We start from the raw sequence: 22,384 nt of genomic DNA, 5'->3' as shown, positions 1-22,384 counted from the left end.
CCCTGCTGTGCAATGCAAAGAAAGCTGAGTTGCTCTGAGATCAGGAGTTTTCTGACAGGTGGTGGATCATGTTGCAAGTACCAGGAATAGAATATGGAATCATGATCTGGCTGGTCACTGTGGTTGGTAAATGATTGACTTTTTGGTTTCATGACCACATTATACTCTTAAACATTGCTAATGACACTTTGGGTTATATCTACTGATATTTACTGTATTCAAAACAAAAATTGAGAAGCTTCCAAATGCTAATTTATTAACTTATTTTTTAAAAAATCACAATAATAAACTCATTACAGGTTAACATATATAACTGATTTGACCCAAAAAATAAATTTTCCAAAACAAAATTAGTGTGAAGAGTTGTACTGTGCACATTTTTGCAGTCTCTTCAATGTCTGCTTCAATAGAGGACAGCTCGATCCTCATAATTTCTCTCCCTTCAATCTGTTGTGATATGCTGTGTAGGTTAAAGTATGTGGAGAAAAAAATAGGGCCTCACTCAGGTATATAGTTGGAAAAGGAAGGAGTATTTTAATCTTTTCAGATAATTGTAGCTGTTCTTCTCTGATACTGCACCAGAACACTGTAAGTAATAGCTTCTTTTTTAAATTATTTATTTGTTTTGGCTCTGCTGGGTCTTCATTGCTGTAAGTAGGCTTTCTCTAGTTGTGGTGTGTGAGCTTCTCATTGTGGTATCTTCTCCTGTTGTGGCCCGAAGTCTTCAGAGTGTGGGTGCAGTAGTTGTGGTACATGGGCTTAGTTGCTCTGAGGCGTGTGAGATCGCCCCAGACGAGGGATGGAACCCATACCCCCTTACATTGACAGGCAGACTCTCAACCACTGGACCACCAGGGAAGTCACAGTAATAGTTTCTTAAAGTTTAGCTGCCATCAAGAATCTGAAATCACATCGATGAACTTATTATATACTGCTGTATTAAAATCCGTTGTTCCATTTCACACTTTGAATGAATCTTTTACTCATACATTCTGCATAACAATATGCATTGGTCATTTAGGAGATATTGATTTCAGGTTAAGTAGACCTTTCAAAAGCTGACATATTTCATTATACCCTATCAACATTTACACTCCTTAATACCACTACTCATTTCATCAGAAAAGTATTAAAGCATTGGTAAATTGTCACACTGTCTGTGGCAGACAGAGATTTTCCAAAATTGAAGTCTCAAATTTATCATTGGTTAACCACTATGATGAGTTCTTTTCCTTGAAGTGACAGACTTACTTTAAAAGAAAGTCTGCCACACACTCATTTGAATAAACATAGTTTGTCTGTCAGTCATTCTTTCAAGTAAAAGTAGCATCTCCTATGAAAACATCCTAGTTTAACTCCCACTCAACTTTAATCACAGGAATGCTTTTCCTACCATACTTTGCTCTACAAAGATGCTTCATGAGCACTTTCCATTTTGTTATGAAGAATATTAAAATATATGTACTCAAGGATTGAGATTTATGAAAATTGGCAATATTTGCTGCATCATTAAAGACATTCTTAAGTGAAATTGGACTTCTTCCTTTATTTTTACACTTGACTACCTGTCACCTAGAACGCAGTCAGGCGCTACTAAGGCATCAGCACGTTATTCACCATTGCTTTTGTACCATCAGTGCAAACATCAACAGGGAAAAAGTCCCATAACATCTTAGGTTTTGACTTTGAGGACCTTGCAGAAAGGCCCTTAGGGACCCAGCTAAGCTAAGTCACTTCAGTCGTGTCCGACTCTGTGCAACCCCACAGACGTCAGCCCACCAGGCTCCCCCGTCCCTGGGATTCTCCAGGCAAGAACACTGGAGTGGGTTGCCATTTCCTTCTCCAATGCGTGAATGAGAAAAGTGAAAGTGAAGTCGCTCAGGCGTGTCCGACTCTTAGCGACCCCATGGACTGCAGCCCACCAGGCTTCTCCGTCCATGGGATTTTCCAGGCAAGAATACTGGAGTGGGGTGCCATTGCCTTTTCCGCTAGGGACCCAAGGGGTGTACAAATCACACTTTGAAAACCCCTCTCTTAGAACATCATACCCACAGAGTGGTAAGCAACATGAAAGGACAGAGGACACAGCATTTACATTCAAAGGGTCTAGATCTCAGTTCTTGATCCACTCCTTACTATCAAAGAGACCTTGGGTCAACCACTTAATCTCTCTGAGGCTCAGTCTTTGCACCTGAAAAAGAAAATCAACCCAATCTGTTGGTCAAGGGTATTCAAGGGTATGGAGAAAATATATTCTAAAAATCAGTTTCATTAATTCATTCATTCATCAATTTCATCTATTTCTTCATTCATCCATTTTCCCCAGAATCTTATAGGAGGAATTAAGAGAGAGTTTTTTTTTTTCAAGAGAAAACTACCGCAATTTCTGCTGATGTGTCATATGGTGTGTTAGTGCAGAGGAAAAGGTATTTGTGAGAAAGAGGCAGGTGATGAGGGGCTGGAGCCACATGACAACCTCCCTTGCTCAGACATTGCAGGGGGTCCTCTACTGGTCTGACCCCTCCAGGGACTCTCGGTGAAGCAGAGTTCAACCACGTTGGGCCACAGCTAATGCCCCATGCTGGCCTCATTTCACCACAGAGTCCATTGCTGATCACAAGTGCTTGTGCATCTGTGCGTTGAATTCCCACACACAGGTCACACACCAACTGCCCCACCCAGGAAAGCAGATTGGAAAGCAAGATTTTAAAAGTGATATTTTTTATATGGAAGCCATTAGGTCTGATCTTTTAAGTATATCACCCTCCTACTACTGTGCTTTATTAGTGATAACAAATTCTGGTGACAGGCCTCACAAAAGATCAAGACAGCCCAATGTGTCACTCACAGATATTGGGAACTGCAATTTTAAATATCCTTCTTCCTCAGGACTCTGTCCCAGCACATTCCTGTCTTTCAGTGTCTCTTTCAACTTGCTGTGTTTTTAATTTTCTATTTGATGTGATTCTAAGTAAAGAAAAATTAAAAATTTCATTTATTAGCATAATTTCTACCATTTATCTTTATACTATCTATGCAATGGCAGTTTCAAATGCAAATAGAAGAGCAGTTAACTGCTATGCAGTAATCTCTGAAAACTACAGAATTTGCATGTCCTAGCTCAGGTATGCATACATATTTTATTCTTCACCAGAGCAGTATAAATGCTACATAAGCAATACTCAACTGTTTTCATTTCACTTCTTCGTATGCATATATTGTACATATATTCGTATGCATATATTGTAACGTTCTGTACCTTTAACTTGCTGGTAGTAAGGATGGTGTAAAAAGAAAAGGAATAATGAATGGTTTTATCTTTACCTCTCTGTCATCCTTTTCAGCCTAAGTGATTGGCTACTACAGGGAAGAACATAGTAAGAGAGGATATTACAAGGTTCTTTGGTCACTTGCCTTTGTTCTATGTTCAATTTTGGTTTAAATAGAAAGGGTAGCCTCATGGGGTTATCAGCTCCCTGCCTAGTGGATTACTCAGTTGTAGATGTCACATGCTCACCTTGCTCTCGCTGAGATTCCTGAATCTCCTTCTCCACATCATGGGTCCACTAAGAATGCTCTGCTCGTGGCATATCCTGACCACTAGATACGAAGGGGGAGCAATGAATAGGGAGCACCTCCGTTACTCAAGAAAGACTCCATTGTCCCACCAGATTTCATTTACAAAACCCAAGTTCAAAGATAGCATTATTAAGAATTTCAGTGTGGCAACAGTGGAGATTTCAACCATGCTCAGGGCCCTCTTGAGCACATGGCCCCTGAGTGCCTCTCTGGTTGCAAATTCATGAAGCTGACCCTGCCCCATTGCCTCTGCTCCTGCCACACGGGTCTCTGCAACCCCTTGTCCCTTCCTGCTGAAGGGCTCCCATGTGTTACCCCCGCTTGAAACTCAGTTCATTCTCCTGTGGCCTGGGTGTCTCCCTTTTTCTCTTCCTGTGATTTCAGCTCATCCATCACATCTAGCTCAGACCTCCCTGCCCAGTCTGCCCAGGTCAGGACTCTTAGCACCTCCTTCAACACACATATCACCATCACCATCCTTCCTGACAGCAGGTGATTATCCAATTCCTTAACTTCCTCCTGTGCTGGACTGCTATCAGCTTATAGATCAGGCCTGGAGTTTGATCATCACTATTTTCATCAGTGCTGGGAGCATCAGTTCAGTTCAGTTCAGTCGCTCAATCATGTCCCACTCTTTGCGACCCCATGAATCGCAGCATGCCAGGCCTCCCTGTCCATCACAAACTCCCGGAGTTTATTCATACTCATGCCCATCGAGTCGATGATGCCATCCAACCATCTCATCCTCTGTCGTTCCCTTCTCCTCCTGCCCCCAATCCCTCCCAGCATCAGGGTCTTTTCCAACGGGTCAACTCTTCGCATGAGATGGCCAAATTATTGGAGTTTCAGCTTCAGCATCAGTCCTTCCAATGAACACCCAGGACTGATCTCCTTCAGGATGGACTGGTCGGACCTCCTTGCAATCCAAGGGACTCTCAAGAGTTTTCTCCAACACCACAGTTCAAAAGCATCAATTTTTCGGCGCTCAGCTTTCTTCATAGTCCAACTCTCACATCCATACATGACTACTGGAAAAACCATAGCCTTGATCAGACGGACCTTTGTTAGCAAAGTAATGTCTCTTTATTATGCTATCTAAGTTTAATATGCTTTTTAATATGCTATCTAGGTTGGTCATAACTTTCCTTCCAAGGAGTAAGTGTCTTTTAACTTCATGGCTGCAATCACCATCTGTGGTGATTTTGGAGACCCAAAAAATAGCCTGACACTGTTTCCACTGTCTTCCCATCTATTTCCCATGAGGTGATGGGACCAGATGCCATGATCTTAGTTTTCTGAAGTTAGCTTTAAGTTAGCTTTAAGCTAACTTTAAGCCAACTTTTTCACTCTCCTCTTTCACTTTCATCAAGAGGCTTTTTAGTTCCTCTTCACTTTCTGCCATAAGGTGGTGTCATCTGCATGTCTGAGGCTATTGATATTTCTCCCGGCAATCTTGATTCCAGCTTGTGCTTCTTCCAGCCCAGCGTTTCTCATGATGTACTCTGCATATAAGTTAAATAAGCAGGGTGACAATATACAGCCTTGACGTACTCCTTTTCCTATTTGGAACCAGTCTGTTGTTCCATGTCCAGTTCTAACTATTGCTTCCTGACCTGCATACGGGTTTCTCAAGAGGCAGGTCAGGTGGTCTGGTATTCCCATCTCCTTCAGAATTTTCCACAGTTTATTGTGATCCACACAGTCGAAGGCTTTGGCATAGTCAATAAAGCAGAGAACATAGTTCCTAATAAATATTTATGAAATGGATGATGGATGAATAAATGAATGAACATTTTTGCAGCCAGAACACAAAAGTCAGATGAAGAGGTGGGATCAACGAGGGCGATGTATTTCACTAGGGTGAATTCTAATTTTTGTTCAAAGGAGGCTAAGTCCCATCTCAGTCTGAGCTGGTGCAGACTAAGTGAGCATGGCATAGCCCTTGTGAATTTCACTGTCTCTTTTAGGAGGTAATGAGGACTTGAGGATTGGGTAACTTTATGCCTTAAGGGAGGGATCCCCACCCTCTGGGCCACAGACCAGTGCCTCTTGTCAGATCAGTGGTGACATTGGATTAGAAATGGGGTGCACGATAAATGCAATGACTTGAATCATCCTGAAACCATCCCCCCACATCCCCAATCTGTGGAAAAATCATCTTCCATGAAATCAGTTCCTGGTACCAAAGGCCCTGGGGATCACTGCCTTAAGGTATCCAAGCTGTTTTCTTTGTGTCTCCAGGTCCAGCACAGTGCCTTGCACTTACTCTGTTCTCAAAAATTACTGGTTCTATTGAGTTGAATTGAACTGCATTTAGTTCCGTGATAACGTGTGGCCATGAGGTTTACTTTTCTCAGCTTCCTCTTGTGTCTGCATCTCCCCCTCCTCCTTTGCCTTTTCCTCCTTCCTCTCCTTTCTTCTGGTTCAGGATTTCTGAGCCTTGAGGACTACTCTAGATGAGATCAAGTGTCTCCAACAGAGAATTGCCCTCATTTACGTTCAGTTTAATTGGACTCTTCAAAGAGAAAGGATCCAGTGAGTCTTAGAATTGTGGCAGTAGTTGGGAACTTCAGAGAATACCCTAGAACTAATCTGGGCACATTTACTGCTAGTATTCCGGTAACTGGCGTTGATCTTGAGATAGAATCTCAAGGCAGGCATGTCAGAAGTCCATCTCTTCAAGCCCAGCCAGTTCAGAGCAGAAATGAAATGAGGGTGGGATGAAACCCCTTCTCTCACCTTCAAGGCTGTAGACCTAGTCTTGTCCAAGAGGCAGTGCAGTGACATAATGGGAAGCAGCCTTCTTGTTAGAGCCTGGCCCACAAGCTGTCTGTCTTGTTCATTATTCCATGACTACATTTGAGAAATGGCCAGGAGGGAATGTGGTGAAAATGGAGTGTTCATAATGAAATTGAGGATCGATGAAATAATAAAAAACAAAAGCCTAAAGGTAAAATTGGTATTGATTGACCATCTCAGAAAACATTGTTAGTAAGAGATCAGGGCTTGCTTCCTCTATGTAAAATGGGGGCTTTCTCTCCTGAGTGAGGCTTGAACAGGATTTTGGAATGTCACCGGAAGCAATTCCTGCAGTGGTCCTCTGAGAAGGCTGCTTGGGGATACTGCAGTGCAGCAGAAAGTGTGTGGAGTTAGGATTCAGCCATACCTGGGGTTCATACCAACTTTCACTCTGTGACATTGTGCAAGCAATAACTTCTCTGATCCTTTTTGTTGCTAATTTGTACAAATTGGTATAAAATGTCTGCCTTGCAGGTTTGCTGGGATGATTAAACCAGATCACCTGGGTGGAGGTACAAAGTTGGATGCCTGGGCAGAGCAGACATGCAGTCATGTTATCCCTTCTTCTCGTGGTGTCCATTCTTTGGAGCAGCTGGGCAGGTGCCTGGTCACTCTGAATGTGAGGACCGCATTAAAGTATATACAGTAGGCACCTCACCCTGGTCCCAGCAGTGCAGCTGGGACAATGTCAGACCAGGGTTGGGGCATGCCAGTTAGATGCTCTCCCTGCGACATCATCTCCTGGGTGCTTTTCCTGATGACACAGTTTAAACCCAGCAAGTCAACATAATTTGACTAAATCAGCTAGTAAGTAGCAAACCTGCAACATGACTCAGGCCCTTGGGCTCAAGCCTATATTTTATTCACCAGAAGCCTGGACCCCTTGATACCCATGTCACATGATGCTCACCAAGCTCTTTACACTATGAATGGTCCTTCTGGACATCTACACATTGTCTCCCCAACAACTCTGTAAGCTTCCTCACCCAGGGAGAGAATGTGTCTCAAACCTTTAGTACTTTCCAGAACACTTACTACAGGGCTCACAGTCAGGGTTCAAGAAATTAATATTCACCAATTAAGGTAAAGAAGATATTTTTATTGCTTTATCATTTTAATGCAGAGAAAAAGGTATAATACACATAAACCCAGCTGGAGGAGAGAAATGCATTCATTTTACAACATGGTCAGTTCTTTAAGAAGGTGGTTTCTCAGGTTCCACGGGGATTCTGAAACTCACATAGACTCAGCTCCACTGTTTGGAGAGACTATGGCAAACTCGGAGTGGTGTCTTCCCCAGTCCCCACAGAGAAGTAGTGGGTGTGAGACAGGAAGGGGGCTGCAGCATCGTGGGGTGCTTAAACCAGGAGTGAAGGACAGAGCAGAGCAGTGCTGCTCACATTTACTGAGCAAACAGGTCACCTGGGGACCCTAATTAAGTTAGCAGATGCAAACTATTGTTTATAGGATAGATAAAAAACAAGGTCCTACTGTAGCACAGGGAACTATATTCAATATCCTGTGATAAACTGTAATGCAAAAGAACATAAAAAAGAATGTATATACATATATACATATGTATAACTAAGTCACTTGGCTGTACAGCAGAAATTAACACAATATTATAAATCAACTATACTTCAAAAAAAAAAAGATATAATGGACATACTAAAAAAAACATTAAAAAGATACAGTTCCTGACTCAGGAGGTCCAGGATCCAGATCCTAGGAGTCTGTAACCCTAACAAGCTCCCCAGGGATGCCCAGGTCACTGCTTCACGGAGCACACTTTCAAGAATCGAGGATGTTGTCACAGAGCAAAAGACAGTGAAAGCTTTGGCCTTTTTCTCCTTTCCTCTGCAGTCATTTGTCTTTTGACTGTGGTCAAATTTCTTAATCTCATACTGGGCAGAGGGCAGGCGAAAAACCTGCCAGGAAAACTGGCAAACTGGGATGAGCAGCCAGCTCCCCTGCGTGATGACCACCCTCCCCACCCCCATGCTTTTTCTGCCAACTACACTGGATGGGGGATATTCGGTTGTTATCATCCCAGAAAGGAACAAGTTCAGCTGGCTCCCTAAAGGCTGCTTCCGGCTTGAAAATTATCTGTGTGGAGGGAAATGGCCTAGGGCTTTTGGGAGTGTAAGTCTGGTCCAGTCGAAGTTCTGTGTGCAATCTGGCGGTTCTTAAGATGCTTGCTCTCTCCTTCTGTCTTCCTGCAGGAGAAATCTGTGCATTCAAGATACATGGCCAGGAGTTGCCCTTTGAGGCCGTGGTGCTCAACAAGACGTCCGGAGAAGGCCGGCTCCGTGCCAAGAGCCCCATCGACTGTGAGCTGCAGAAGGAGTACACGTTCATCATCCAGGCCTATGACTGTGGCACAGGGCCCCGGGAGACTGCCTGGAAGAAGTCTCACAAGTGAGAGACCTGATGGAGCTCCCTGCCTCACTCTCCTGCCTGCCTGTCTGTTTCGATACACATGCGTGTCACTCCTTGAAGCTCCAGTCTGCCAGACCGCTGGCTAGGTCCACAGACCCCTGCAGGCATCAGCATGCGTCACTTTATACCCTGGAATACTCTATCCCTCTGCTTCACATGCAGACACTCCGATTTTACTATCAAAACTGAAATTAGTTGTCGCTTCCTCTAGGAAGCTTTCCGTGATCCAACCTATCCCTGCAGAACTGGCTGGGACTTTTCCCTGGATTTCTGCTGGGCCATATACTTCTGTCTGTCACAACACCTTTCATTTTGGGGTTATAGAGTGTGGAAGTGGTAGTCGCTCAGTTGTGTCCAACTCTGCAACCCCACGGACAACTGAACTGAAATTCTCCAGGCAAGAATACTGGAGTGGGTTGCTATTTCATTCTCCAGGATACCTTCCTGACCCAGGAATCGAACCCTGGCCTCTTGCATTGCAGGCAGATTCTTTACCATCTGAGCCACCAAGAAAGCCTCATTTGGGGTTATAACTCTCTCAAATTGGATTCCCTGGTGACTCAGAGATTAAAGCATCTGCCTGCAATGCGGGAGACCCAGGTTTGATCCCTGGGTTGGGAAGATCCCCTGGAGAAGGAAATGCCAACCGACTCCAGTACTCTTGCTTAGAAAATTCCATGGATGAAGGAGCCTGGTGGGCTACTGTCCATGGTGTCACAAAGAGTTGGACACGACTGAGCAACCTCACTTTTTCACAAGAGTGGCTCAATACTTTGGCCACCAGATGTGAAGAATTGACTCATTGGAAAAGACCCTGATGCTGGGAAAGATTGAAGGCAGGAGGAGAAGGGTACAATAGGGGATGAGATAGTTGGATGGCGTCACCAACTTGATGGCCATGAATTTGAGCAAGGTACAGGAGTTGGTGATGGACAGGGAAGCCAGGCGTGCTACAGTCCATGGGGTCACAAAGAGTCGGACACAACTGAGTGACTGAACTGAACTGAACTGAGCTAAAGAGTGGCTCAGTTCTTGCTGAGTGGAGTGTGAATGGACAAATAAGTTAGAGAGATGCAGGGATTCCTAACCTCCAGGATCTAATGCCTAGTGATCTGAGGTGGAACTAACAGAATAATAATAGAAATAAAGTGCACAATAAATGTAATGTGATTGCATCATCCTGAAACCACCCCTTCCCCACCCGCGGTCCATGGAAAAACTATCTTCCACGAAATTGGTCCCTGGTGCCAAAAAGCTTGGAGACCACTGAATTCTAGTGGAAATGTGTTGCCTAAAGCTGGGTGACAAGAAGGTCAAAGAAGCTGGGTGGGGGCTATCTCTCTGGGGTGAATTCATCTCAAAGGATTGGGGCAGGACAGGCAAAGGCATCTCAGTGGAGGAGGAAACAGAGCCCTCAGACAACAGCCACCCCAATTGTCATATGATTTCTCCACTCTCTTGGCCCTGGGACCTGAATCAGTGCCCATGGGAAGTGCAAGAGTCTGGTGCAATTCTTTCATTACTGGCATCTCTTCCTTCCTGTGTGTTGTCCTAGGGCTGTGGTCCATATCCAGGTGAAGGACATCAATGAGTTTGCTCCCACCTTCAAAGAGCCGGCCTACAAGGCTATTGTGACGGAGGGCAAGATCTATGACAGCATCCTGCAAGTGGAGGCCATCGATGAAGACTGCTCCCCCCAGTATAGCCAGATTTGCAACTATGAAATTGTCACGACTGATGTGCCTTTTGCCATCGACAGGAATGGTGAGTGTCCTTAGAGGACCCCAGTGGATGGGAGCAGGGAACAGCTCCACCCCCACCCCTCTGAAGGCCAAGTTTAGGCTCTGAATGTACTTGACCAGGTGATGCCTCCCTGCCACCCCTGATCTAGGCTCTGTACCCAGAACTTGGGTACACTCCCTGCACTAGAAGGGATGACTTCACATAGTTAGCAGCCCAGCCAGGTCTAAAGCTCAGTTGTGGTCGACTCTTTACAATCCAGTGGACTGTAGCCTACCAGGCTCCTCTATCCCTGGAATTCTCCAGGCAAGAATACTGGAGTGGGTTCCCATTCCCTTCTCCAAAACACCCCAAGACACTTTGTAAATCTCTTTAGTGAATAGTCTATAGAACTTACAATGCCGTATATCTGGATGCTGAAGACAGGTTGGTTTTCTGGTAGAATTTTCCTGTTGTCATTCAAGCGTGAGCCATACCATCAATGCAGCCACATCTTAGTTTCCTAGATAACAAGCTATAACATCACTTCTGCACCAAAACAGTCTGCTCCCAAAGAGACACTAAAAGAACAGGTGGAGATTTTGGAAACACCTTCTAAGCTGCAGATTTTCTGATCTATAGCAATCTTTGAAGCTCTTGCCATTTTTTGGGGGGTTTTGTTTTGTTTTTTAATTTTTATTATAGTTGCTTTACAATGTGTTTGTTTCTGCTGTACAGCAAATTGGATCCTCTGGACATGTATATATATCCCCTCTTTTTTGGATTTCCCTCCCGTTTAGGTCAGAGCATTGAGTAGAGTTCCCTGTGCTATACAGTAGGCTCTCATTAGTTATCTGTTTTATACATAGTAGTGTATATATGTCAATCCCAATCTCCCAGTTCATCCAACCCTCCCTTCTCCTCTTGGTATCCATACATTTGTTCTCTGCATTTGTGCCTCTATTTCTACTTTGCAAACAGTTCATCTGTGCCATTTTTCTAGGTTCCACATATATGAATTAATATGCAGTATTTGTTTTTCTCTTTCTGACTTAACTTCACTCTGTATCAGTCTCTAGGTCCCTCCACGTCTCTGCAAACAGCACCGTTCCACCACTTTTGTGGTTGAGTAATATTCCATCGTATATGTGTGCCACATCACCTTTATCCATTCTTGCCAATGTTTTTTTAGAATTTCCACCCAAGTGGGAACGAGGATTGAAAGGCCCCTCCCACTACACCCCAGTCTCAAACTAAACTTAGAAAGCCATTTGGATATTTCCCCACCAGCATTATTTTAAAAACTCATTCCAGGATAAACGCCATAGGCAGAGGCCCAGGCAGCTTGGCCCACTTCAACTCTCAATAACTCGATATTAATCAAATGATAATTATTTGCCAAGTACATTGTTTCATTATCAGCATGAGTGTGTGGTTATATGTATATTATCCTCATTTTATTTCAAACAGGATTTAACTGCTCAAAGATGTAAACTTTGTATAACCTAAGGTTCATCCACTCTGTCAATGTTTATTAAGTGCCAGGCACAGTCTGGAAACTGGGAATAGAGAGAGGGGGGAAGTCAAAGCAAGTGAACCTGCCCGCATGGAGCTTACCATCTAGCAAAATAAAAAAAAAAAAAAAAAAACTAGAAAGGCAGCATCAGGGATGAGGGTGGTGCACAAAGTGTGTCCTGAACCAGACCCAGGGGTAGGCAGTGACTTAGCCCTGAGCCTCCTGTTAGCCAGTGCCTAGAGGGAAACAGCATCAGTCACCTGCTTGCAAATCTTCGGTGCTTCCCAGGGTTCCTGATGTTGAGACCAGGGAGAAACCCTGTAACAGAGTGCTCTGCATCCTGGGAACTGTTACAGATCCCTTCATCCTTGGCCTCCAGGAGTTTATCATCTGTCTCGAAAGATGAAACCAATATTCATAAAGCAGATAACATGATAGAAGAGATGTTTCCTTAAAAGATGCTGAAACACATGGCCAGTGTCAGTCACATACCTGGGCATCACTCACTAGAGATTAATTCTGTGGGACACAAAATCAGTGCATGATAAAGTAAAGGAGAAAATATTGTACTGTGATTAAAGTTTGGCTCAGGATTAAGAAGCAGGTGATTTCATTTGTAGAGCCTGCCAGAACTGCTCTGGATAGCTTTTCCTACAAGGCCCTGTGACATGGCTGACCTGTTCCCACTACACACACACAGGCACTCACACCCCACTATATAAATATGGAATAACGCTTTGTATTTTTCTGGTCTCCTATGATCAGCTGTGCAGTCTATGACTCAGAGCTCCGGAACTGGGGGAGTGACAAGTTCTTGCTGTAGAGCTGGACTGGATGAGGGGAGGGCATCCAGAACGAGTGGTCAAGCTGCCCTTGGCCTCCAGCCTTAGTTCTGGAGAGCCACAGCCCCGGGAGAGAGGAGATGCTAATTCCTTTATCAGAGGGTAAACTGCCCCAGCCATGAAGATAATTACTCACCTTGATGAGCCATTTCACTAACATATGCCAATTTATTTCCCTGACTGTCTCATTAAAAGTGAGTAATGGTCCTTCGCCAGGCCTCTGCCTCCAACGTCGGTTTACAACCTGAGATGTAGAGGAGAGCGGGCACTCCCAGGGATTGTGGGCCCTTGAAGGCAAGGTTTACAGAAGCAGTTCTCCAGTAATGAAGGCAGGACCTTCAGGGCAGACACAGAAGCAGCTCCCATTCTAATGAGTTTTCCTGTTGGGCCTTATCCATCACTTCTCCCAGCGACCTTCGCAGATCCTTGAATAAGTTCCTCGCATGCACATTAGAAAAAGTACTGCTGAGTTGGGGTCTACTCATTCTGGCCCCAGGACTTTAGGGAGATGGCTCCTAGGCCCTCCCACCTGCCAGACTCTTTGCTTGTGGGGGAAAGAGGGGAGCAGGGCATCAGGGAGGATAGATGACATTACGTGGAAGTGGTTTGACCTGTCTGAACACAAGAATCAAACTCTTCCAACCAGGGGTCCTCGGCCTCCCTTCCCTTGAATTCCTCCCCTAAAATATCATGGCAGTAGCAGTGAGGCCTCGAGGAGAGGCAGTGCCTGTGGATGATGTTAGCAGTGGACCTGGCATAGAGAGTGTTCCGTTCATGACACCGTGATTATCAGATACTTGCCTGGGTGACTAGGACATGAAGGTCACTCACTCCCCATGGATTTTCAAGCTGAAATTATGAGTAGGTAACTAATTCGGTGGCATTGCCAACTCTTGGGATATTTTGGATCCATTTCAGATGGCTTCCGGCCCCCCTATACTTCTAGCACTTGACTAGTCTCTCTCAGATTGGTAGGTCCTAGATCCTCACTTCCATTGAACCGATGGAGAAACTTATTCCTAAAGAGTGAAGAGCTGGCAGAGTGGGGACTGGAGCCAGGTCCCCTGAGTGTTGATCCCAAAGGTTTTTCACCAGTGATATTATCACTGTCCTCAGTGATATTTGACAGGAATGTATGACAATGGTATTTAAGTTCAAAAATACAAAGTTTCATCTTAATCCTCTGCCCACCACTGTGAGAGAGAGGGGAAGAAGTAGATCCTTGATAAATTACTTAAACTTGACGTCAGATCCTCATTGTAAAATGGGAATTAAATACTGTGCCCGAGGGACTTCCCTGGTGGTCTAACTATTAAGAATCAGCCTTCTAGTGCCAGAGACACGGGTTCAATCCCTGGTCAGGGAACTAAGATCCCACATCTTGTGGGACAGCTAATCCTGCACAGCACAACTAGAGAAGCCCACATCAGCCGCAAGTAGAGAAAGCCCGAGCACCACAGTGAAGACCCAGCGCAGCCGAAGTAATCAATAAATGCATACTGTGCCTGTGTAAAAGGGCGGATCTCACGAGGCATTCCTCAGACTGTCAGCACAGAGCAAGCACTCAGCCAGGGGTGGGGATGACCTCACAGGGAGCTGCAGGGCTCACAGGACACCCGCCTCCACTTAGCAGGCTTTCGTTCCTTCCAAGCGGTGGCTGGTTGCACACAGCCTCCGCTGAGCCCTCTGCAGGCTGCCCTGGAGAGTCAGGGCCCTTGGCCACCTAACAGTGAGGTGTGAACCCGAGTCTACTTATCTCCAAGTATGTGAACATATTTCTCTTCCACCTGAATAGAAGAGGATCTGCACTCCCCTGGTGGGAAACTGGGCAGCATAGAAAAGTATGAAGTCACTTTTGTAATCCCATCAAAGAGAACTACTACTGACATTTTGGCAGCACTTTTTCCATGAAGTTTTGAAACAAAAGTAAGACCACACTTTCCCTTTTTCACTTTTCATTCGATTGTATGGATTTTTTCCATCCATAAAACAGTTCATAATTAATACTTTACAGTGAACAGCAGTCCATCTAAGCAGAGATTCAGGCTTAGCTCGTCTCCTGACCACTGGGCATCCAGTTTCTTTACTCCTTTTCAATGTTTTAATAATAAATAATGCTTAGATGAACATGTTTGTTGGTTTGCAATTTGTATCATTTTCCTGGAGTCGGTTTTTAGATGTGGAATTGCTTGGCCAAAAGGTATGAGTAGTTGCCAAGTGACCAACCTGTGTAGCTTTCTAAAACGGCTGCTCCAATTTAAATTCCGGCAGAAGGAAAGTGTAGGTCAGTGCACTTGTCTCATTGCATCCGCTGCCCCAGCTGAGTTTTCAAAAAATACTTTCACTATGACACAGGGTAGATACTGATAGTTCTTTGAGAGTTAGCTTCCCAGGTTCATTTGGAACAGAGAAATACGCACAGAGATCAGTACTCACCTGGGGTAACTGTGGACTCAGGTCTCCTGAGAAGATACCACTAGGAGAAATCATTAACAAGTTGGGAGAATAATAACAATTGTCACAAAAGCAAAAGAATGGTTTTTTGTGATCTTTCAAAAAAATTTTTTCAAGTGTGACTTAGCTAAATACAACCCTTCCCCCACAACCATCGGCAACAATATTATACTCTCATGTTTACCTAATGCTTCAAATCCTATCCTCTGAAACCCATTCTCCCTTGTGTGAAGCTGGTGGTGGTGGAGAAAGCAAATTAGTTTCTCAGACAGTTTCATTAAGACTTCTTACTCAGGTGGAGCTGTGGTAAATTGAGCCAAAGACTGCAGGCTCATGTGTTTATTTTTCTCCCACAATCAATAGTGTTGGTCTGCTGAATGTCACACGGCCTGTAAACCCTGAGCCTTCCTCTTCTATGAGGTGTATCTTTTGAGAGCCATTTAACTTTAAAGAAAGAGAAAGCTAAAACTTTTTGTTCAAAATTCAATTTGATGTTACTGAAGCATATTCTCTTGGTCCTATTACAGTGCTTCCACCTGGCAGAAGTACCCCCTTGTGATGGCTATAACTATGAACTAGTTTGTTAACAGAAGCCAAAGAAAACATTACTAAACCCACACTGAGCCCTTTCACACATGCGCGGGGCCCCAAGCTGAGACTGAAACAAATTAATACCTAAGTCACACAGTCATAGAGAACAGACTAGTAGTTGCCGAGGGAAAGCGGTGTGGGAGAGGGAAGGACTGGGAGTTTGGGATGAGCAGATACAAACTAGTACATATAGGATGGATAAACAACATGATCCTAATGTATAGCACTGGGAACTATATTCAATATCCTATGATAAACCATAATGGAAAAGAACCTGAAAATGAATATGTATGGATAACTGAGTCACTTCGCTGTACAGCAGAAATTAACACAACATTGCAAATCAGCTATACTTTCATATTTTTTTCAAAAAATTCAGCAAACGTGCATAGAAATTGTATACCTGAGTCAGTGATTCCATGTTTGTGTATTTGTTTGTTGATTTGTTTTTTAATTTCCATCTTTGCTTCTAGCAAAGGATGATGATATCATTTGAGTTCTAATTTGCTGTCAACTCTAATTTTCATTGGAAAAGAAAAGCCAGAATGAAATTATTCTTCTCAAAGGAAGACTTTCATCTCTGGGAATCAAAAAGTTAAAAGAATTAAATGTACATCAGGCCTTGATTCATTTTTGAAACCAAAATTATATTTCAGCAAAAATAGTCAAATAAAAGTTTGCTCATTAATTTTCAAATATTTCTGAACCGTTATATCAAACCCACAGGAACAAAAACACACAAATGACTCAGAAACAATATCTGATCTCTCTTGGAGAAGAAAAATGTCTTTGCCACCAGGGCAAGGAATCTATTATTCTGTGTAGCTTTCAGAAGAGAGGTCACACGTTTTCTCTTATTGATTTTACTTCCTCTTTGGTAGCAAAATAATGTGAGAAGAGGCAGCGCATGTTCCTGGCGAAGAGCCCAGATGTTAAAAAAAAAATTCATGTTGAGAAGTTTCTGAATTCCATATTTTCCCCAGAGATTTCATGTAACGTGAGCACACGACACCCTATATCAGGGACATAGTCACAGTTTAGGGTGGTATTCTGACAACCCCATACTTAATACAACCAGTTGGACTCCAGATGCACAGAATTCCCTGCCGGTTCTGTCCCACAGCTGGAGTGGCTCCAGCCAGCAATTCCTAGGACTCTGCCACTAAGGCTCAAGCAGACCACGTGTGGAAGCCACACTCCCTATGTGCCCTAGCTTTTATAAAGAGATAGGAAATGGGGACATTTTATTCTGGTGAAGGCTGGAGGAGGGCAGAAGGGATTTTGAAGAACTGCAACTTGATTCACTCGATCTGAAATTATTGTCCCTGTGTCCTCAGGCAACGTCAGAAACACGGAGAAGCTGAGCTATGACAAGCAGCACCAGTATGAGATCCTAGTAACCGCCTACGACTGTGGACAGAAGCCCGCAGCGCAGGACACCCTGGTGCAGGTGGACGTGAAGCCAGTTTGCAAGCCTGGCTGGCAAGGTGGGCCTGCTCTTGTCAGTCTTGTCGGCTGAAGGCAGCTTGGCCGTGTGTCTCAGAGGAGCTGCACCTGCCTTCTGATCACCGCAATGTATCATAGAGGAGTTTGTAAAGCACAGGCACTCTGCTGTGAGAAATGGGGTAGCCTATTTGTTCTCACAACTCCCGGGTGATATATTACCCCCATTGTACAGCTCAGAACGTCCAAGGCAACTCATCTAACTCATGTGCCCAGTTTGTCCAGGGTGCCCTTTTTCAAGTCTTATGACATCTTCCAATCAATAGTAATTATCCCACAGTGCTCAGGAGAAAGTGCCGTAAAGCCTACACGCTGCTAGTGCGTTTCAAGTTTTGATCATCGCTCAGCACCCGGGGAAGGTTGCATGTTCCTTGGGTTTGCACGGAGGGCATACAGGCAGAGGTTGGAGACACAGAATACAGCCTCTGCATTAGCAGCTTTCTAAACTATTGGCTCTGGCAATGGAGACACAATGGCCTTAGATGGATGTGCATTTTTGTTTAGCTCTTTTAGGATGCAAAGATAGAAGGTTCAGCTTACTCTTAGGTGATGGAGATACAGCAATGAACTAAGGAGAAATAAGGATGGGAAGGCCAGTGCAGAGAAGGAGCTCACAGAGGACTGAAGAGTTTATGGAGTAACAAGAGTTCTAGTGGCCACGTCAGTAGTCCTGCTGGCTGGGCAGGGATGCTAGAGTCATCTCTGTGCTGCCATTTGGTTGCTGCTGCTGCTGCAGCTTCTGCTTACTGATAGCTCATAATATTCCATGGACTTCTCTGCCTCGTGGCCTTTGTCTGTTACCTTCCCTTCATATGTCTTTAAAGCTCCTGTTACATTCTACCTTCTTCTCTATGTATGTCTCCCTGTATCTTTCATTGTTCAGCTTCCTGGTCCCATCAGTTAGTTCAGTTGCTGAGTCATGTCTGACTCTTTGCAACCCCATGGACTGCAGCATGCCTGGCTTCCCAGTCTATCACCATCTCCCAGAGCTTGCTCAAACTCATGTCCATTCAGTCGGTGATGCCATACAACCATCTCGTCCTCTGTCGGCCCCTTCTCCTCCCACCTTCAATCTTTCTCAGCATCAGGGTCTTTTCCAATGAGTCAGTTCTTCGCATCAGGTGGCCAGAGTTTTGGAGTTTCAGCTTCAGTATCAGTCGTTCCAATGAATATTCAGTACTGATTTCCTTCAGAATGGACTGGTTGGATCTCCTTGCAGTTCAAGGAACTTTCAAGAGTCCTCTCCAACACCACAGTTCAAAAGCATCATTTCTTCTGTGCCCAGCTTTCTTCATAGTCCAACTCTCACATCCATATATGACTACTGGAAAAACCACAGCTTTGACTACACGGCCTTTTGTCAGTAAAGTAATAGCTCTGCATTTTAATATGCTATCTAGGTTGGTCATAGCTTTTCTTCCAAGGAGCAAGCGTCTTTTAATTTCATGGCGGCAATCACCATCTGCAGTGATTTTGGAGCCCAAGAATATAAACTATCTCACTGTTTCCATTATTTCCCCATCTACTCGCCATGAAGTGATGGGACCACATGCCATGATCTTAGTTTTCTGAATGTTGAGTTTTAAGCCAACTTTTTCACTCTTCTCTTTCGCTTTCATCAAGAGGATCTTTAGAAGGGGGAAAAAAAAAGAGGCTCTTTAGTTCTTTGCTTTCTGCCATATGGGTGAGGTCACGTGCATGTCTAAAGTTATTGATATTTCTCCCAGCAATCTTGACTCCAGCTTGTGCTTCATCCATCCTGGCATTTCACATGATATATTCTGCATATAAGATAAATAAGCAGGGTGACATTATACAGCCTTGACATACTCCTTTCCCAATTTGGAACCAGTCTGTTTTTCCATGTCCAGTTCTAACTGTTGCTTCTTGATCTGCATACAGATTTCTCAGGAGGCAGATGAGGTGGTCTGGTATTCCCATCTCTTTCAGAATTTTCCATAGTTTGTTGTGATGCACACAGTCAAAGGCTTTGGCATAGTCAATAAAGTAGAAGTAGATGTTTTGCATTTCTCTTGCTTTTTTGATATTACAGTGGATGTTGGCAATTTGATTTCTGGTTCCTCTGCCTTTTCGAAATCCAGCCTGAACATCAGGAAGTTCACAGTTCACGTACTATGGAAACCTGGCTTGGAGAATTTTGAGCATTACTTTGCTAGTGTGTGAGATGAGTGCAATTGTGCAGTAGTTTGTACAGTCTTTGGCATTGCCTTTCTTTGGGATCAGAATGAAACTGACCTTTTCCAGTCCTGTGGCCATGGCTGAGTTTTCCATATTTGCTGGCATATTGAGTGCAGCACTTTAACAGCATCATCTTTTAGGATTTGAAATAGCTCAATTGGAATTCCATCACCTCCACTAGTTTTGTTCATAGTGATGCTTCCTAAGGTCCGCTTGATTTCACATTCCAGTATGTCTGGCTCTAGGTGAATGATCACACCATTGTGGTTACCTGGGTCAAGAAGATCTTTTTTTGTATAGTTCTGTGTATTCTTGCCTCCTTTCCTAATATTTTCTACTTCTGTTAGATCTGTAACATTTCTGTCCTTTATTGTGCCCATCTTTGCATGAAATGTTCCCTTGGTATCTCTGATTTTCTTGAAGAGATCTCTAGTCTTTCCCATTCTATTATTTTCCTCTATTTCTTTGCACTGATCACTGAGGAAGGCTTTCTTATCTCTCCTTGCTATTCTTTGAAACTCTGCATTCAAATAGATATATCTTTCCTTTCCTCCTTTGCATTTAGCTTCTCTTCTTTCTCAGCTATTTGTAAGGCCTCCTCACACAACCATTTTGCCTTTTCTCATTTCTTTTTCTTGGGGATGGTCTTGATCACTGCCTCCTGTACAATGTCACGAACTTCCGTCCATAGTTCTTCAGGCACACAGTCTATCAGATCTAATCCCTTGAATCTGTTTGTCACTTCCACTCTATAATCGTAAGGGATTTGATTTAGGTCATACATGAAAGGTCTAGTTATTTTCCCTACTTTGTTCAATTTAAGTCTGAATTTTGCAATAAGGAGTTCATGATCTGAGCCATAGTCACTATTCTATCCACAAAAGATAGGATACTGAAAGATGAACTCCCCAGGTTGGTAGGTGCCCAATATGCTATGTGAGATCAGTGGAGAAATAGCTCCAGAAAGAATAAAGACAGAGCCAAAGCAAAAACAACACCCAGTTGTGGATGTGACTGGTGATGAAAGTAATGTCCAATGCTGTAAAGAGCAGTACTGCATAGGAACCTGGAGTGTTAGGTGCATGAATTGGAAGTGGTCAACAGGAGATGGAGAATGAACATCAACACTTTAGGAATCAGTGAACTAAAATGGACTGGAATGGGTGAATTTAACTAGATGACCATTTTATCTACTACTATTGGCAAGAATCCCTTAAAACAAATGGAGTAACCTTCATAGCGAACAAAAGAGTCCGAAGTGCAGTACTTGGATGCAATCTCAAAAATGACAGAATGATCTCTGTTCATTTCAAGACAAACCATTCAATATCACAGTAATCCAAGTCTATGCCCCAACCAGTAATACTGAAGAAGCTGAAGTTGAATGGTTCTATGAAGACCTATAAGACTTTCTGGAACTAACACCCAAAAAAGATGTCCTTTTCATTATAGAGGGCTGGAATGCAAAAGTAGGAAGTCAAGAGATAACCTGGAGTAACAGACAAACTTGGCCTTGGAGTATAAAACAAAGCAGGTCAAAAGTTAACAGAGTTTTGCCAAGAGAATGCACTAGTCCCATCACTTCACGGCAAATAGATGGGGAAAAATGGAAACAGTGGCAGATTTTATTTTCTTGGGCTACAAAATCACTAAGGATGGTGTCTGCAGCCATGAAATTAAAAGATACTTGCTTCTTGGTAGAAAAGCTATGACAAACTTAGACAACACATTATAAAGCAGTGACATCAGTTTGCCAAAAAAGATTTGTATAATCAAAGCTATGGTTTTTCCAGTAATCATGTATGGATGTGAGAGCTGGACCATAAAGAAGGCTGAGTGCTGAAGAATTGATGCTTTTGAACTGTGGTGCTAGAGAAGACTCTTGAAAGTCCCTTGGACTTCAAGCAGATCAAACCAGTCAATCCTAAAGGAAAGCAACCATGAATATTTGTTGGAAAGACTGATGCTGAAACCCGAAGCTCCAATACTTTGGCCACCTGATGCAAAGAGCTGACTCACTGGAAAAGACCCTGATGCTGGGAAAGATTGAGGGCAAGAGGAGAAGGGGATGACAGAGGATGAAATGGTTGGATGGTATCACTGACTCAATAGACATGAGTTTGAACAAGCTCTGGGAAATGGTGAAGAACAGGGAAGTCTGGTGTGCTGCAGTCCATGGGGTCGCAAAGAGTCGGACATGACTTGGTGACTGAACAACACAGAAAGGATGTGATTAGCTGTGTTTTTCATTCATGTCCCTATCAGACAGGCTGATGCCAGACCACTGGTCAGATTTTGAATGGCTGCCTTTTAGTCAGGCATTCAGTACTAATCCAGTTCAGCAGTCCAGACTGGCAGGACCTCATGGTTCAAAGCAAGAACACCTGAGGACCACCTGAATCTCTGCCCTCAGATTGTCCCCTGCACAACTTTATCTCCCTTAATCTTGAAGCTAGAAAGATGGGAGGGGTAATTAAATCCACCCTTGGAGAGAGCCAGAATCATTAGCTCTTGAAAAAAGTTTGTTGTTTTTTAGTCACTCAGTCATGTCCAACTCTTTTGTGACCCCATAGACTGTAGCCCACCAGGCTCTGCTGTTTGTAGGGTTTGCCAGGTAAGAACACTGGATTGGGTTGCCATTTCCTTCTCCAGGGGGCCTTCCTGACCCAGATCTGAACCCCCACATCTCCTGCATTGGCAGGCAGATTCTTTGCCACTGAGCCACAAGGGTAGCTCCTTTGAA

At 43.8% G+C, this 22,384-nt stretch overlaps 1 protein-coding gene across 1 annotated transcript in view; it reads left to right on the top strand.

Annotated features, from left to right (window-relative positions):
- CLSTN2 (calsyntenin 2) overlaps nt 1–22,384 on the top strand; it is a 712,988-nt gene that overhangs the window by 534,807 nt on the left and 155,797 nt on the right. The window contains exons 3-5 of the mRNA XM_065942478.1: nt 8,601–8,796; nt 10,373–10,581; nt 17,277–17,426. Coding sequence (XP_065798550.1) covers nt 8,601–8,796; nt 10,373–10,581; nt 17,277–17,426 — 555 coding nt within the window. The remainder of the gene's footprint in view (nt 1–8,600; nt 8,797–10,372; nt 10,582–17,276; nt 17,427–22,384) is intronic.

Source organism: Muntiacus reevesi, chromosome 8, assembly GCF_963930625.1.
Source record: "Muntiacus reevesi chromosome 8, mMunRee1.1, whole genome shotgun sequence".
In the NCBI taxonomy this organism is placed as follows: Eukaryota; Metazoa; Chordata; class Mammalia; order Artiodactyla; family Cervidae; genus Muntiacus; species Muntiacus reevesi.
This window is presented reverse-complemented; position numbering and strand designations above follow the sequence as displayed.